The sequence below is a fragment of the Bubalus kerabau genome, chromosome 7 (genome assembly GCF_029407905.1).
Source record: "Bubalus kerabau isolate K-KA32 ecotype Philippines breed swamp buffalo chromosome 7, PCC_UOA_SB_1v2, whole genome shotgun sequence".
NCBI lineage: Eukaryota > Metazoa > Chordata > Mammalia > Artiodactyla > Bovidae > Bubalus > Bubalus kerabau.
In genome coordinates, this window is record NC_073630.1 from 92,518,150 (window position 1) to 92,535,955 (window position 17,806).

At 34.3% G+C, this 17,806-nt stretch overlaps 1 protein-coding gene across 7 annotated transcripts in view; it reads right to left on the reverse strand.

The window, feature by feature from the left end:
* Window positions 1-17,806, reverse strand: part of ANKRD17 (ankyrin repeat domain 17) — a 165,713-nt gene that overhangs the window by 120,939 nt on the left and 26,968 nt on the right. The window contains exon 1 of one of the 7 annotated variants that reach the window (XM_055588780.1): window positions 7,614-7,682. The exons of the other annotated variants lie outside the window; for them this stretch is intronic. Within the exon in view, the coding sequence (XP_055444755.1) occupies window positions 7,614-7,667 (54 nt within the window). The 5' untranslated portion in view covers window positions 7,668-7,682. Of the gene's footprint in view, window positions 1-7,613; window positions 7,683-17,806 lie in introns of those variants that run through there. 7 annotated transcript variants of the gene reach the window in all.

The window sequence follows — 17,806 nt, forward strand, 5'->3', positions numbered from 1 at the left end:
ATCTTTAAAGAGAAAAATATTTGAATTTGACACATACTTCATCTATTTGTTTCCACTCGCTAACATATGAGTAATTCAAAGTTATAATTTATAAACTCCTTTCCTAATCATTCTGAACTATAACAAGACATTTGATGAAATTCATAACCCATTTAAGTTTTTAATCTTTATTCATCTTTATCAAAATTAAAAGTATTACATAATGTTATTCTGCAAGCAAAACCACTTCTACTTGTATCTATCCTCCTTCACTCAGGAATCTTCAAAATCCTTTTATATAAATTCTGAATGACGAATTGCAAAACAATATTTAAATTTTTTTCCACAAAATTTTTCCCTCGTTTTATTTCATATCTGCTGTATTGTAGTTGAAGGATAGAGAAACCTAGAGTGACAAAAAAAGTTAGAGAAGTTGGGACTATGTAATAAATTTTAAAATTTGATAATATGGTAAAAGAAAACATTTTAATCGAGTAGACTTAAATCTAAATCTTAGTTTTATGCCATTACTGACTGTAAACTTGGGCAATATACTAAACTAGCGGTTACTCTACTATGATCCGCGAGATCCATAGAGATCGTCAAAACTCTTTCAGAGGGCCTGTGAAGTCAAAACTATTTTTATAATACAGTACTAAAATGTTATTTGCCTGTTTCACTGTTGACATTAAACTGATGATACAAAAATAATGGTGGGTAAAAACTGCTATTCCCTTAACATAAATCATGGCCATATCACCAATCATCATATCTTGTCTGCCATGCACTCATAATTAAGTGAAAAAAATTAAGGGTGAGTTTCCGTTATGAAGTAATAAAAAGTACTAATTTTTAAATTTTCCACCTTGAGTATATTACCTTTTAATATTCAGTGTAACAAAATGGAAAACATTTCTGCTGCATACCTAGATACTGCAGTTGTCTCAAGAAAAACACCTGTGTAAATGTGATATAAACCAATACCTTTTTTTCATGGAACACTGATATCATTTCAACAAAAACAACTCTCTTTCTCATCAGTGATAAATTCAAACTTTCAAGTATACATTATAATTTTGGAAAATTTATATCTGTCACTGAATGTGACAGCTTTCCAGTTCTTTACTTTTCTAAGGAGAAGAGTGATGTATTAGTAAATGTTATTTTTTTATATCATGGAATAAAAGGCAGCAATATTTGGAACTCAGTAAATCAGTATTTTCCAATTGACCAGAGTACGATGCTACAAAATCATGCACCAAATGATCTACTCAAGATACACAAAAAACCAGTGGGTTTTAATTGAACAAAGTTCAAAAAACTCACTGATAATATTTCAGATTCTACACTACAACTAACCTCCAGGAAACCATCATAGTTTTAGGACTGGTATCAAAGAAGAATATTCACAATTATCAAAACGGCTATTAAAAAAATATTCTAAATGTTAAGACAGTATTTTTTCTTAGACTTCCTCCAAAATAATGTATTGCAACAGACTAAATAAAAAAGCAGACGTATCTTCTATTAAGCCAGACTTCAAAGGTATTCGTAAAAATCTAAAATAATTCTTCTCAGTTGTTTTCTTTTGGAAAAGTTATTTTTTATAAAATTAAGTAAAACTGTAATAGCACAATCCTTCTGTATAATAACTTAAATTTTCAACAAATTGTTAACTAATGTGGTCAATTTCCATTGCCACTATAAAATTATGTGGGTATCCTATGTATAACATATATCTATCTGTCCATATATAGCCAGTTAGTTAGAAGCATGGTTCCATCCAAGACCAATATTAATGGCCAACAATCTAGCCACTCATTAAACCAAAACCAAAAGTTACCTCAAGATATTTGTAAACACCTCCTGAAAGACCTTTGTTTTGGCAAATCTGGAAGCTATGTACTAAAACCAAACCAGTGATTAAGCAAGACTTTGATATTCAGCAAGTCTGTAGTGATCAAGTCACTTCAACATCAGAATGAGTTATTCAGTCAAGCATCAGAACAAGGACCCAAATAATTAAAAAACAGAAAGTGCCAATGCTGCTACATGTATATGCAGGTAACACATGACGTGGACCTTTCCTAACGCATGTTTCACAATATGTTCCACCTTAACCACCTGACTGTGTTGAATTAATGTGGGACTAGTAGCATTTGGACAATCCTGACATTACTTTCTTGTGAGAGTAACATTAATTTACATATCTGTAGTTACACTATCTTTTGCAAGCTGTTTTTGAAACCTTCACTTGAAAGGTTTGAAACTACTCCACTAAAATATTAGTCTTCTTTAGAGGGATTACTAACGTTAAGTCTATCTTTTAGTCATCTTCTACTACTCTAGTATGCATTCTCTCAAAGTTGGTGTGTGAAAGCAATGTTGCAACTTCTGCCCCTCCATTCAAGACAGACTCAGCTTTCAAATAAGAGTATTCATAAAGCATAATATAGCAGAGACGTGAATGTTTGTACAGAGTATATGGAAGCAAGCATATGTGAGCATGTTATATGAACATATGTATAACAACATACTGATATAACTGGCAACAGCAAAATCTTTACAAATAAATAGATGACAATGACATCTAGGGGACTTTCTAGACAGCCTGACATTCATAAATACGCATAACAATTAGATAAGCACACACACACACACACACAAAACTTAAAAGTACTTAAAGAAAAATATTTGCTTACTAAAAAAATCAGAATGCTAAAACTATCCAGAAAAACAAATGAAGTAAAATACAAGCATTCAAACATACATCTGTACACATCCTGAATTTAAGAATGTTTAAATACCAATGACAGACATTCTGTCTACTGAATTTTTACTTTGATGAAGCAAAGCTAGCTGGACTAATCTCACTGAATTTCAACTGCTTAGCATATTGAAGATGCACAATAAATTCTGGAGTGAAATTATAAGATTCAATATAGCCAACATGTCTAATGTCTCCAAAACCTCTTAATGAATGGAAAATGTTACATTTATTAATTCAAATAACTTACATATTTAGCTAAACTTTTCTGTCTCTAGATCAAATTATATTTATGTCCCAAGAGTAATTCCCAGGGGCTTCCCAGGTGGCACAATGGTAAAGAATCTGCCTGCCAATATCAATCATTTTATATCAATCATCCTGGCAAAGACTAGACAAAGAGACAAGTGGAACGCCTTCCTGTTTTGCCTGGGTCCGTTGGGGCACTGGTTTCTTGTATACAGCTGAGACTCTCTCTGGCTGTTTTTTGCTAATGATTAGAATACCAGGTGCCTCATGAAATGATGGAGAAGGCGATGACAACCCACTCCAGTATTCTTGCCTGGAAAATTCCATGGACAGAGGAACCTGGTAGGCTACAGTCCGTGGGGTCGCAAACAGTCGGACACGACTGAGCGACTTCACTTTCTTTCTTTCAAGATACTGCAGGTTCTATTCCTGGGTAAGGGAGATTCCCCTCGAGTAGAAAATGAGAACCCACTCCAGGATTCTTGCCTGGAAAATTCCATGAACAGAGAAGCCTGATGGGCTACAGTCTATGGGGTCGCACAATCGGACATGACTGAGTGGGTGCGTGTGCGCACACACACACATACGAGTAACTCCAAATCTTCCTAGTGAAAAATGTCACCAGCATTATACTAACTACATAGATACAGAATTTACAAATTCATGGAAGACTTACTGATATAACATATGAAGGATATGTATTACATAAGCCAATATATTTCATAGAATAAAAAGAAATAGAGCAGGACACTGTCAAAAGAGTTTACTTTGAAGAGCTTTTATATCATTACTAAAAATAATTTTTAAATAATTAGCAAGTGGAATTCCCCTGTTTAGATGAAAATGCACTATTTACCACTAGCCCATAATGGTGACAAATCAAAAAGAAACAACAATGTCCCTGCGACTCTTTCAAGACTAAAACCCCTCCAATCTCAAGATAAATACAAATGCAAGAAATAGTTCCATAATAAACCTACTTAATATGTTTAATCGAATCCTTAATTTAGTTAAACCCTAAAAAGTTCAGCCAAATCCTCAACCCACTGAATATCTAAGGAACAACCACAGAGATGTAGGGCTTTTAGCTTACATATTACAACCTGTAAAATAAAGTACAGATGAAGCTAGACACTCTGGATCTAGCTGACAAAGGAACAAGACTGGGCAAGTTACTATTCTTAAAAATGTAAATATTTTTATTTTCAAAACACTGGTACTTTTAAAGGCAAAAATGTATCAAATGCTATACCCTGAAGAAAGTATTTTGAACTTGATTAAAATTAAAAGAAATACTTATAAAAATTTTTCATTTCTAAAGCAATTCTTATAGAAAACTACTAAACATAGTTCAAAGAGAATAAAATTAGAATATATAGTAATCGAGTATCTGACCTCTCATATGTTTTGTTTTCATATTTAAAAAGCTTATATAATATCTCAGGTTTATATGCATAGCACCTGGACACACAAACTTGGAAACACTCCCCCCTCCCCCCCCAAAAAATAAAAGTTTGGAGAACTTTTTTTTCTTCTTGATCTTTCTAAGTACTAAGATCCATTATTACATACGACTCAGAGGAAGAACATCAAAGTTCTAAAATTATAATCATGTCTCAGTAAAAATAATATAAGCAAAAAAAAAAAAAAAAGAAAGAGGTATTTATGTAGGCTCCCTATCATCTGTAGGTGGCCATTTTCCTGAATATTAGTTAAGGTGGGCAAACGGAACAGAAACACTTTGACTACTTTGGTTTGGAGAAAAAAATCACTGATCAGATTATCTAGATAATTTAAATAACTAAATTATTCTATTAAATCCATTACTATAGAGAGCTGAGAAGCAATGATATAAGTTGAAATCAATCTTTTTCTGTTGTACTATAAGTTTTAGAAACACAGTACTTTACTCAAGACTGATGATCACTTAAAAATGTACATTAAATAAATGTGGGTACATACAATAAACAATCACAATTTAAAAGGTAAACCACGGCATTACAAGAATTAATCTGCACTAATTCACTAACGATGTTGATTTTAAGCTTTCTCTTTATTAAAACTTAAATAAAAGTACCCTGTAAAATGTATGATTCAAAAGACCAAGTTATATTCAAAGACAGAAAAAAAAAAAAAAAAGGAATTCAGTGTTTAATGTAAATAACCAAAAATCTACATAAAATTCCAGATGCTCAATAAATAAGTCATAATGATAAAAATTATGGAAAAAATATGGTGATAAACTTCAAATGGCTTAATATTAGATACAATAATAAAATTATCACTGTGGTATATAGATGAACTTCATTATTCATTATTAGACATTTACACAATGAGTTAACTCTTTAAAATTTTTTTCTAGGAAGCTCATTGTATAAAATACGCCATATGAGGTACTTTAGAAAATGGTACATTTAGCTTCAGAGTTAGGAAGTTTATTCTTTTTAAACTTTTACTATTAGCATTACGTCATCAAGAGTACTTTTTTAAAAAATACTTATTTGGCTGTGCCAGGTCTTGGTTGCAGCATGCAGGATCTTTAGCTATGATATGCAAACTCTTAGTTGTGCCATGTGGGATATAGTTCCCTGACCAGGTATCGAACCTGGGGCTCCTTGCATTAACAGTCTTAGCCACTGGACCATCAGGGACGTCCCCATTATGAGTACTTCTAATTTTTGAAAAGAAGAATATTTCATTACTAGTTGGAAATTTTTCACTTCTAGTCTGCCAATAATTGACAAATACTCATTTAAATAAAGTAACATGAAACAGAGACAAAACTACTCACTTAGTATGGTTTAATGTGACAGGTATATAGGAATCAAACTAAGAGAGAGAGAATTAGGACAAATAATTAAAATTACAGAGAGTAAATAACCTCTGCAACTAACTAGTAACTATGAACAAGTTAGGTAACGTAAAATCTTACCATGACATTAAACACTTTTAGTGCTTTAGTGGGAATAATGAAAAGTCAACTTTTAAGGAAGTATTAGAAAAATTTACACTTAAGACACAAAACTATGCCCAAGTAGGCTTTTCCCAGAAAATTAATAGACTTCTAAAATCTATTATATGCTGAAATTTAAAACGACCAAAGAAAATGTCAGATGAATTTACTGAAATCTATAAGGTACGCTTCTTTTAAAATTCAAAGCAAAAGTTTTAAAAAGCAAATAAAAATGTCCTCCTAGAACTTTATAAACAGACTTCTTTAATCTGAACTACTAATAGCCATGTGACCACTACTAATTACAGAAGTTCCTCAATGAAAATATATATCACTATTTCTAAGTGGATAATTTACCATACCATTTCTAAGGAAACTCACTAATAGTATAAAAATTAAAAAAAGAAAAGAGGAAAAGAATGGAAGTTAACCAGAGAATTCAACTCAGACAATAAACTCTAAGGAGAGGGGGGAAAGAGTACGTTGGCAGGTGTCTGCAAGGAGCTAGATAACACAATAGAATCAGTTTTCATTCTGCAGAACAACCATGAGACTTGCTGCAATGTCAGCTCCAAGCACACACTGAGGGACTCCAGAAAATGCTCATTGATCATGCAGCACTTTATAATGCGCATAGGCTTTTTTCTCCTGTTAACCCCGCCTGGCTTCCCTTTGCAGTTTATTCTCCTAAGCCCTCGCCCCATAACAAATTCTTTTCCTGAGGACAGTAAAATATTTAATAAATTATCTTGAGTCTAAGTATTAGGAATATCACTCATCATCATTAAATCATCATAAAAATTAGCCAGTTTTTTTTTAATGAGGAGGGAAAAACCCTACACCCCCCAATATAAGAAAATGATTTAAATATTTATATCTATAAATAAAAATATTTGATGGTATACTACATCCAAGGCCAAAACCAATTATAGTTTCACTTTGACATGTATTTCCTTGCACTGATTTATATGCAAATAGGTTCTATAACACTGACACAAGGAGGAAAAAAGAGAAAATACAATTCAAATTATCATGACTGAAAATGCAGATTTTTGTGAGCTCTCAAGCACTGGTGCCTTAAATTTTACAGTCTTTTAATTTTTAATTGAATAATTTATTTTATAATAATCAAAGTCACATGAAAAACCTAGAACCAGAATGTACCAGCTAAATTAGGCAAACAGATTGATACATATGCTTAATTTTACCCTAGAAACTAAAATAAGCAGCTGTTTTTAATAGTTAACTGCAAGCAAGAGTTGTGGGCTTAGATATGTAAATGAATTCTAAGACATATAATACTAAACCTACTCAAAGCTGCTTTGCAGACCCCACCTTCTAATGAGTTAATCTAAAGGTCACCACCAGCACAAGGCTTTTTATTAAGTCCAAAGCCCTTTCCTTCTTTCTTTTTTCCCCCTATCAAACATATATTTACAATTTATAAAACATTAAATTTAAACAAATTAATTCTAGACTTATTTAGTAATCGTGTGAACTAGATTGCCACATTCTCACACGGAATAAGGTCTGACCGTATCTTGCTTTTATGCTCTGCCTCTCTTTGCTCTCTCCTCTAATCTATTCATCTGTAAAATAATTCCGGCAGATAAGATTTCTTTGTTCAGATTTCAACTTTCATTTCATTTACAAACCTAGCCCTACCTCAAGAATGTCTTCTAGAACATATGCTTCCATTTCAGCCGCTGTCTCCACCATGTTTTATCAAACTGCCATGTTTCTTACTGCACTATGATTAGATCATTGCCAGCAGGAACACTCCTCTGTGTCAGCAAGGGAACAGGAAATGGAATGTTCTATTACATGCCTAAAGCAGCTTAGCTGTTCACTAGCCAGGCATCTACCAAAAGAGCAGGGGGTGACTCACTGTGTATTTTTTAAAGATACAGAAGCTCTATTCCAAAGCAAACTTCAGCCAAGTAATTTCAACAGACAAAATAGATACAGTCTCTTATATTTTACCATTTCAAATTTTAAAACCCCAAAATTTCAAAAAAGAAATAATAATGTATTTTTTAAAAAGCTTAAACACGTCTGGCTTCCTGGTTGAACAAAAGAGGTTGAAGTGGGTTACGTAGCAATTTATCCTTAGTAAAGCCTTGTAGTGAGATTAATGGCTGTATTAAATACACAAAGAGGGAGGCAAGGTGATATCAAATTAGGAATTTGTTACATCAGGCATATGCATTATATAATACATATAGGAGTGGACTTGCAGGTGTTAAAATAATAATTTAATGTAGCTTTTTAATGGTAATCTGGTATTCTATAAACTAATCGTTTGGAAATATCTAAGAGAAATGTCATTAATATTCAACAGATTCACAATCATTGAAGCAAGCCAGAACACATCAAGATTATATTCATTTTCTAGAAATGCCTTTAACTTTATTTACTAACCAAAGAAATGGCCTCTCCCTCCCTTATAATAAATAGTACAAAAGATTAAAATATTTCAGATGCATGCAATTTAGAAACACTGGTTCTGGATCATTAAATAGCAAATATGGGTGACTCATGGTAGAGCTAATTTTTTATTATATTTACCACTGTAATAGAGCCTCAGTTGAGTGAAACTATTGAGTTGACCAGAAAGTTTGCTTGGGGCTTTCCATAATATCTTACAGAAAAACTCAAAACTTTTTGGTCAACCCAATACTCTGTCAAATTTCTTCCTTATATAATCTAGAATATAGAAAACACAATGGGAAAAGAAAAATGTTTTATGCTCTATTCTGTAGTATTAACAAAACAACCCTGCAGTTTAAGAGTGCCATATGAACTGAACTTGTAGTAATCACTCAATTAGATTAACAACTTTAATTGTAACTCTAAAGTGAACAGTTCCTCTAGTCTAAATTTTTCTAACCTAACTAAAGAAAGTGAATTTTTTTAAAGAGAAGGAAAAAGGAAAAAATTAGAGGGAGTTATTATTAACACATATGATCAACTCTAAGTGATGATATGAATGGCCTTTCCAGTAATGTCTCCTCAAAGTGATGTTATTTTTTAGTATAAACACCTTGTAATTTTCTTGGGCCTTAGTTTATATATTTGTAAAATGTGATAACATTAACTCAACAATGGATTGTTGGGCATCCCTGATGACTCAGTGGTAAAAAGTCCACCTGTCAAAGCAGGACACATGCATTCGATTCCTGGTCCAGGAGGGTCCCACATGCCGCAGAGCAACTAAGCCTGTGTACCACAACTACTGAGCCTGTGCTCTTAGAGCCCAGGACCCAGAACCACTGAAGCCAAAGCACCCTAGAGCCCGTACTCTGCAACAAGAGAAACCAGTGGAATGAGAAGCCTGTGCAGGCAACTAGAGAGTAGCCCCCACTGGCAGCAACTAGAGAAAAGCTCACACAGCCAAAAATAAACAAATCTTTAAAACAAACAAAAAACAAAAAGGTACTGTCCACTGTATATCAGAAACTATCCTAGGTACAATAAACAAGACAGATAAAATTTCTTCTAAACAGGTATATATGAAGACTCAATGAGATGAAGTATCTACTCCTCAGTTTCTGATTATTTAGGGGATATTTTTATTGTGTCAGGCAATATACAAATCACTGTTTTTAAATAAACAAGTTATTTAACCTTCACAATACCCTAGGTGATAATAATTGAAACTAATAACATTAATAACTACCTTGTGCTTACTTATGTGATGAACTATTTTAAGCATTTTGTATATATTAACTCATTAAATCTCAATAAAAGGCAGGAACTATTATTATCTCCATTCTGGAAACTGAGGTACAGAGAAGTTAAGCACCTCTCCCAACTTACTCTCAACTAAATTAACAAGCTAAGATTTGAACCCAGGTAATTGGCTCCAGAGTTTGTCCTCTGAACTATCTACTATACTTCCTCCAGATGATATGATCCTCATTTTACAGATAAGAAAATCAAGTTGCACACAGTACACAGTTATAAAGCGGAGGTAGAATTCAAACCCAGAATAGTCTGACTTCAAAGGATGTGTGAATTAATGGAAAACAAATGATATTAAAAACATTTTCCCAAGATCATATATAGTGCTTACATTTCTGTTTGGAAGCTTCTCAAACAAAATAATGTCCAGTGTAAAGACACAGCTTATGAAGAACTAGAAAACTGGCTCTCACTATTTGCCTCCTTCCAGTTCAGTCCATTCCTTACCTGAAATAAACTGCCTCATCCTTAGATTAAGAGACAGAGAAGGCAATGGCACCCCACTCCAGTACTCTTGCCTGGAAACTCCCATGGGCAGAGGAGCCTGGAAGGCTGCAGTCCATGGGGTCGCTAAGAGTAGGACACAACTGAGCGACTTCACTTTCACTTTTCACTTTCCTGCACTGGAGAAGGAAATGGCAACCCACTCCAGTGTTCTTGCCTGGAGAATCCCCAGGACAGCGGAGCCTGGTGGGCTGCCGTCTATGGGGTCGCACAGAGTCAGACATGACTGAAGTGACTTAGCAGTAGATTAAGAGAAGTCAACAACAAAGTTTCTTTCTCAAACCTTTTTCCAACAGAAGCAAGTAATGACAGATTTGAATTCAAGGAACTCAACATTCAAACACTCTTATTTCCCATAAGATAAGAAGAGGCTTTCTAACTTTGACAAATCATCCAGCCCCTAAGGTTCAAGTCAATCAAACCATTCACTGTCTCTTTCTCCTCTGTTCTAGGATAATACGGTGCTGCTCTTAAGCTTCTCTGATATTTACTGTTAAGTTTTCACTAATAAAGATGTCATTATAGCTTTCTTACAGAATTATAGATGTTTATATATCATGTATCATGTCTCTCCCTTACAGATCACAAGCTTGATGAAAGCAGGCAATGCTTTGTTTGCCAGTGTATACCCAGAGCCAGCAGTCTCTGGCAGAGAGCAAGGACTTAAGTATTTGTTGATTAAATTAACAAATGCATGAATAAAGGAATCATCTGATATCCAGTTATGCATCCTAATCCCTTTATCTTATTTATTTTTGGCTGTGGTGGGTTTTCGTTGCTATGTGTGGGCTTTCTCTAGTTGTAGTCAGCGGAGGCTACTCTCTGTTGCGATGCACAGGCTTCTCTTGTTGCAGAGCATGGGCCCTAGGGCAAGTGGGTTTAGTAGCTGTGGCATATCCGTGGCAGGTGGAATCATCCCAGACTAGGGATTGAACTTGTGTCCTCTGCACTGGCAGGTGAATTCTTAACCACTGGACCATCAGGGAAGCTCTCCTAATCCCTTTTAAATTATTGCTACCACTAAGAATTACTTGTTCTGTGATTATTATCTTTAGGCCATTGAAATACGATATTAGAAATACTGAATTTAAACATAATCTACTTTTGAGACTTTCTGTAATTCTTTGTTATACAGCAAAATAATAATTTCTTCTTAATTTTATTTTCTGGTTCTTTTGTTAATATGAGGACCTATGCCACAGCACAGGTTACTTTGGGGGAAAGGGTATGTGAAAGGAGATTCATATACATCTGCTATAAGATCCTACATCCTAATAGTAAGCTAACTTCCTTCTAGTTCAATCAGTTTGAAGGCAAAAAAACCTGTTGCCCCATTTGCCTAAAATGGATTTTAAAATCTTTAATTTTCACCTAGGGCAAAAGCATTAAAGTATAAATAATAGTTAACCTACTAACAGTTATGCAAACAAACACAAACTAACAAATGTTACTTAAATCATAAAGGAGAATACTTAACACAATAAGCTCCAAATGTTCAAAGTGAAGAGAAAAGCTTCTCATAAAAAGTAGAGGAAAATGACAGAAGCTCAATAAATAGCAAGACTAAATAAAGGAATCTTCTAAAATGTACAGTTTCATTTAGGCCCAGCACTTATTTCTTTGAACAAGGAAAAAGAAAACCAAACACACGCACGCGCGCGTACACACACACACAGAGATTTGTTGACAAGCAAGCAACCCTATTTTGTATGGTTTTGTTCCTCCACATAAAACATTGTGTTTTTTCCCAATCAAATCTTCCTTGTAAAGTTCTGCTCCCATCAAATTTTTTTTTTTTTTTCTATTTAGGAAACGGCAAGACTTTTTCAAAATCCACATTTTTAAACAAAACAAAGACACTTAATTGGTTGCAGCAGAAATATAATTATTTCACCCATCTACATAAAAACAAACTACTAGAAAAAGAAAATCTGAACCAATCTCACCTCTTAAAATGTATGAAATGTAGTCATTACATCTCTATTTTTCTCTTTTCTACTCTATTTCAGCAGAAGTGTAAAATAGCCTGGACCAAGCATAACTGACATACATACCTTAAAAAGTTAAATAGAATTTAAATTAAAAGGCTAACAAAATCTGGTCAAATTTCTGATAGTCTATATGCATTAGTAAAATAACTATATATAACTATTTCTATAAATTTACCTTATATTTCTCCTAAACCAATCATGCTATTATATGACTGGGGCTTTTTGATATATCTAATACACCATAGTAAATGCTTTTCATTACCTTCATAGGTTACTTTCTTTTTCTTTAAACTATGGTTTTTATCTACAAAAGCAATGTACAAACATAGAAAACATTCCTGTATAAAAGACAATATAGGGAGAAGTAAACCTATCTCTCACCAACCCCTAAAAGGCACAAATTGTATATTCTTCCAGAAATAACCTACATATATGAAGCATATCTTAGTGCAAGATTTTCTTTTATAAAAACAGAAGGATATTGTACATACTTTCCTACATCTCCATTTTAAAATGTAATACTCCATAATCGTTTCAGATTAGTATTTGTGTATCTCTGATTTTGATTGTTATTCAAATTTCACTAATAAAATCCTGTACTATAATCAGTTCCCCTTTGATGGACATTTGTATTGCTCCAACATTTTGTAATATTGCAATGAATATGCCCAACAAAAGGGCCCACATACTCTGCATATACTTGAATATAACTGTATAGTCAATTTCTTGATGGAAACATGGATTTAGAACTATGTCACTGCTGAACTCTCAAACTACTGGGGTGGTACATTCCTCTGTTAGTCAATCAGTCATGTCCGACTCTTTGCTACCCCATGGATTGCAGCCCACCAGGTTCCTCTGTCCATGGAATTCTCCATGCAAGAATACTGGAGTGGGTAGCCATTCCCTTCTCCAGGGGATCTTTCTGACCCACAGATCAAATTGGGATCTCCTGCATTGCTGGCAGATTCTTTACCATCTGAGCCACATTCCTTTAGGACCTATTAAAACATAATTTGGGGGTCAATAGTATATTTGGCTGACTCTGGTTCAGTATTCTCTTAGTCATCATATTCTCTCATGTACAGTTAAGGGAAATTAAAATGTTAAAGTAACCTAAAATGAGTTCAGACTAGTAAAATCAAGGGAAACACAAGCTGAATTCCATTATTTCTGTAAGTTGCTTGGTATTAAAACAGTAAATGGCAGGTTGCCCACTATTTTATGCACTGTTCTGACACTCTCCCCTGGAAGAAAACATGTACAAAGATTAAGACGGAGGCATGACTAAGAGGAAGTTGTTAAGGATGATATTCATGTGTCTCTGCTCTCTCTGCCCTATGCCTCAGTATGGTTTAAAAACTTTTATACTAGCAAATGGTGGTATACAGTGTGGGGTAGTGTCATAACCAACTTGACAATTTATTAATTACAAAATAACAATAAATCTCTAGCTTAAAAAAAAAAACATGATGTTTGACTCTTTGACATAAATCATAGCAAGATACTCAACGACCCACATCCCAGAGTAATGGAACTAAAAACAAAAATAAATAAATGGGATCTTATTAAAAGCTTTTGCACAGCAAAGGAAACCATAAACAGGATGAAAAGGCAGTCCTCAGACTGGGAGAAAATAATTGCAAGTGAAGCAATTGACAAAAGATTAACCTATAAAATATACAAGCAGCTCAGGCAGATCAACATCAGAAAAACAAACCACCCAATCAAAAAACAGGAAGAAGACCCAAACAGACATTTCTCCAAAGAAGACATACAGATGGCTAATAAACACGTGAAAAGATGCTCAGCATCACTCATTATTAGAGAAATGAAAATCAAAATTGCAATGAGGTATCACCTCACATTGGTCAGAATGGCCATCATCAAAAAATCTACAAACAATAAATGCTGGAGAGGATGTGAAGAAAAGGGAACTCTGTACTGTTGGTGGGAATGTAAATTGATACAGCCACTCTGGAGAACAGTATGGAGATTTCTTAAAGAAAAAGAACTAAGAATAAAAGTACCATATGACCCAGCAATCCCACTATTTGGCAAATACCCTGAGAAAGCCACAATTCTAAAAGACCCATGTTCAGTGCAGCACTATCTACAATACCCAGGACATGGAAGCAACCAAGATGTCCATTGACAGATGAATGGATAAGGAAGTTGTGGTGCATATGTACCACGGAATACTACTCAGCCATAAAAACAGACATATCTGAATCAGTCCTAGTGAGATGGATACACCTAGAGGCTGTTACACAGTATGAAATCAGAAAAAGAAATATTGTACATTAATGCATATATCTGTAATTTAGAAAAATGGTACTGAAGAACCTATTTGTAGGGCAACAACAGAGTTCCAGACATAAAGGAGAGACTTTCAACACAGAACAGGAAGGAGAGAGTGGGACAAATTCAAAGAGTAGCATTGAAACATATACATTACCATGTGTAAAACAGATAGCTAGTGGGCATTTGCTGTATGATGGAGGAAGCTCAATTTGCTGCTCTGTGATCACCTAGAGGGGTGGGACGGGGAGGGAGGTTCATGAAGGAGGGGATATATGTAAACCCATGGCTGATTCATGTTTATGTATGGCAAAAAACCAACACAACATTGTAAAGCAGTTATCCTTCAGTTTAAAAAAAAACAAACAAACAACAACTTTATGTTGGGACTTCCTTGGCACCCAGTGGTTAAGAATTCACCTGCCAATGCAGGGTACACAGGTTTGATCCATGGTCTGGGAACTATGATCCTACATACCTCAGAGCAGCTGAGCCTGTGCTCTAGAGCCCATGCTCTGCAACGAGAGAGTTACCTCAATGAGAAGCCTGCACACTGCAGCTAGAGAGTAGCCACGACTTGCCACAACCAGAGAAAGCCCGTACACGGCAACAAAGAGCCTGGGCCCAGTGCAGCCAAAAATAAAATAAAATTATAAAAAAATAAAACTGACAAATTATCTAATATTCTAAAAATTCTGTTCCTGTTAAATACAAATCCCATCTAGGTTTAATGGATTCTTTAACTTAGTAAGTTGTGAAACTTCTGTCAGAATTTAGTATTATAAGGATTCTGCATATAATAATTCTGTACGATTTTTTTGGTATGTTCTTACTAAACTAATAAAATAGTGTTAGTCTGCCTTCCACATTTACTTCAAACTATTCCTTTTGAAAACATAAAATTCTAAAGTAATCCTTCCATTATTATTGGGAAAAAAATTGAATGCAAACTAAGAAAAAGATGGGTTTTTATTAACACAAACAGCATTAAACAGCTTCTCTCACAGTCTCCTCACATATATTCCAGGTCTAACTTTGATGACAATATTTTAAAATAAGGATGACTGAAACTTCACCAGAACCTCCAAAATAAATGTTAACAGTTGGACAGGTTTTTAGATATGTGAGGAAGAGCTAAAAGGCTTAGGTAACAAAGAATTAAGTAAGGATATGTAAAATTATACTCGCATACATAAAATCATGCAAAGACCATGTAGTAGTATATTCTAAACATGACAAAGAGTATTTATTTCTTAAAAAAATTTTTCTCAAGTCTAACATGATAAAAAGGCTCCAGTAAACTTTTTTGGAAAGACCATTATAACTATCATTCATTTATACAACTATTTACTGAGTGTTTACTAGGTGACAGGCTTTATACTACACAGTGGATATAGAATGACAAAGTTACTGTACCTTCAAGAGTCTATTATTTAGAAAAACTTGATCCTGATTCTTCATAAAGTTTAAAATCAAAATCTTCAATGACTTTTTTCCATCTTCTCTGATAAATAGTTCCTTTCCATTTTTCTTTAATCTAATAAATAAAACTCAAAACTCCACTAAGAACAGTACAAAAAGTATTATTATATTTAAACAAATATTTCATCCAGACGTAGATTCCATCCAGAACAGAACTGAATACAAGCACAATCTTGTCCAAATATAAGTAATATACTAAGCAAAGTAAAAACAAAGCAGCTCTCCCTCCTCTCACATCTGCAATTACAGTTGTGCCTGCTGGACCCTTGCGTTTCTTGTCCCCACCCATGATGGGCCACGCCATGGATTCATTTCTTGTCTCCACCCATCATGGGCCACACCATGGATTCATTCTTTCCTAGTGTTTCACAACAGGGTCTAGTGATGAATATTTTCACTTTCATACAAAATTGATAAGATATTTATTGTTTTTAGTGAATGTTCACCTCCCAAATTTGTCTGTACAACATTTCAAAAAGAAAAACCAGTACATATATAATGGGAATAAGTTCAATGTTTTTGGGTTTTGTTTCAAATAGGCTAAATCTATTGACAGTAAAACACTCTCAATTTGGTGAGTAATACATTAAATGTCCTGTATTTAAAAGGAGTAAGTATCTACTTGCAAAATAAATATACCGCCTCCCCCCGCCCACACACACAGAGCCTACCTCCCTACCATCACTCCACAGACACAGTGGTGGGGAGAGTAGAGAGGATGAGGACAAAACACAAATAACAACGAACGACAAGCCCAAACCCAATCTACTACCTTTCTAAAGGACAACTATTCTACTCCAGGGGACATAACAAACAGTTCCACGTCACTTACAATAGTACCAAAGGCATGGAAGATAATCAGGATGTAAAAACTATGTAGGCAACCTTGCAATCTCATCTCTCTGGTTGTTTGACGGTCTGGAGTTGCTGGCAACAAGCTCCATCAGTCTGCTTTGTCACGATGCCTGTTACCGCTCTGCTATTCCTGGCCTATCTGTTCACCACAAATCTTGAAAGTTCTGCCTGCACGCAACTGCTGCAAGTACTCTTTCAGATTCATAATCCATCTCCTAAGAAATCTATTGCATTTCAATTGCCTATGTTCTCAAAAAACTAGGCCAAAAATTGCAAAGCGAGGTCCCTTTTCCACTAATCTGATCCTGACTAGAGACAGAATCTTCAGGGGTCTTCACAAAAGGAAAATCTCAGAGCATAACTGTGACATTCTAAAGTTTCCAAGGTGGATCTACAGACAGAATCCAAATACAAGCACCCTCATACATACACACATATATACTTGTGTGTGTGTGTGTGTGTGTGTGTGTGTGTGTATAAATACTGATTTCATTCACTGTAACTCTCTTTGGTCATCAGGAGGATATCCCACAACATAGCTATGTTAGAAGCAATGTTACCATTACTTTCAACTTCTCTCACAAATTTAAAATATTTAGTTTTACTACCAAATCGCCAACAAAAACTAACACAATATAAGTAAACGGAAGTTAATATTTACAACTTTTATGTGTGTAACAGATAAACATTAGCATATTTTATGAAATTACTACTATGTTTTATGAAAGCAAACTTAAACCACATTCATATCTTTCAAAAGGTCCCTCACCAATCGATAATTTCCATCCTCTTCAAGAACATGTATCATAACATCTCTCTGTGAAAGTAATTAATAGTTTAAATGGTAGCCACTGAAAAACTAATAGCTTACAAAGTGTTTAAAAGTGTAACAGAACTGCCAAATATATTATGCTCAGGTAAACTCTCTTACACAAATTCCCCGATTTCCAGTATAATGCTTCTTTTTAAAAGTACTTCTCA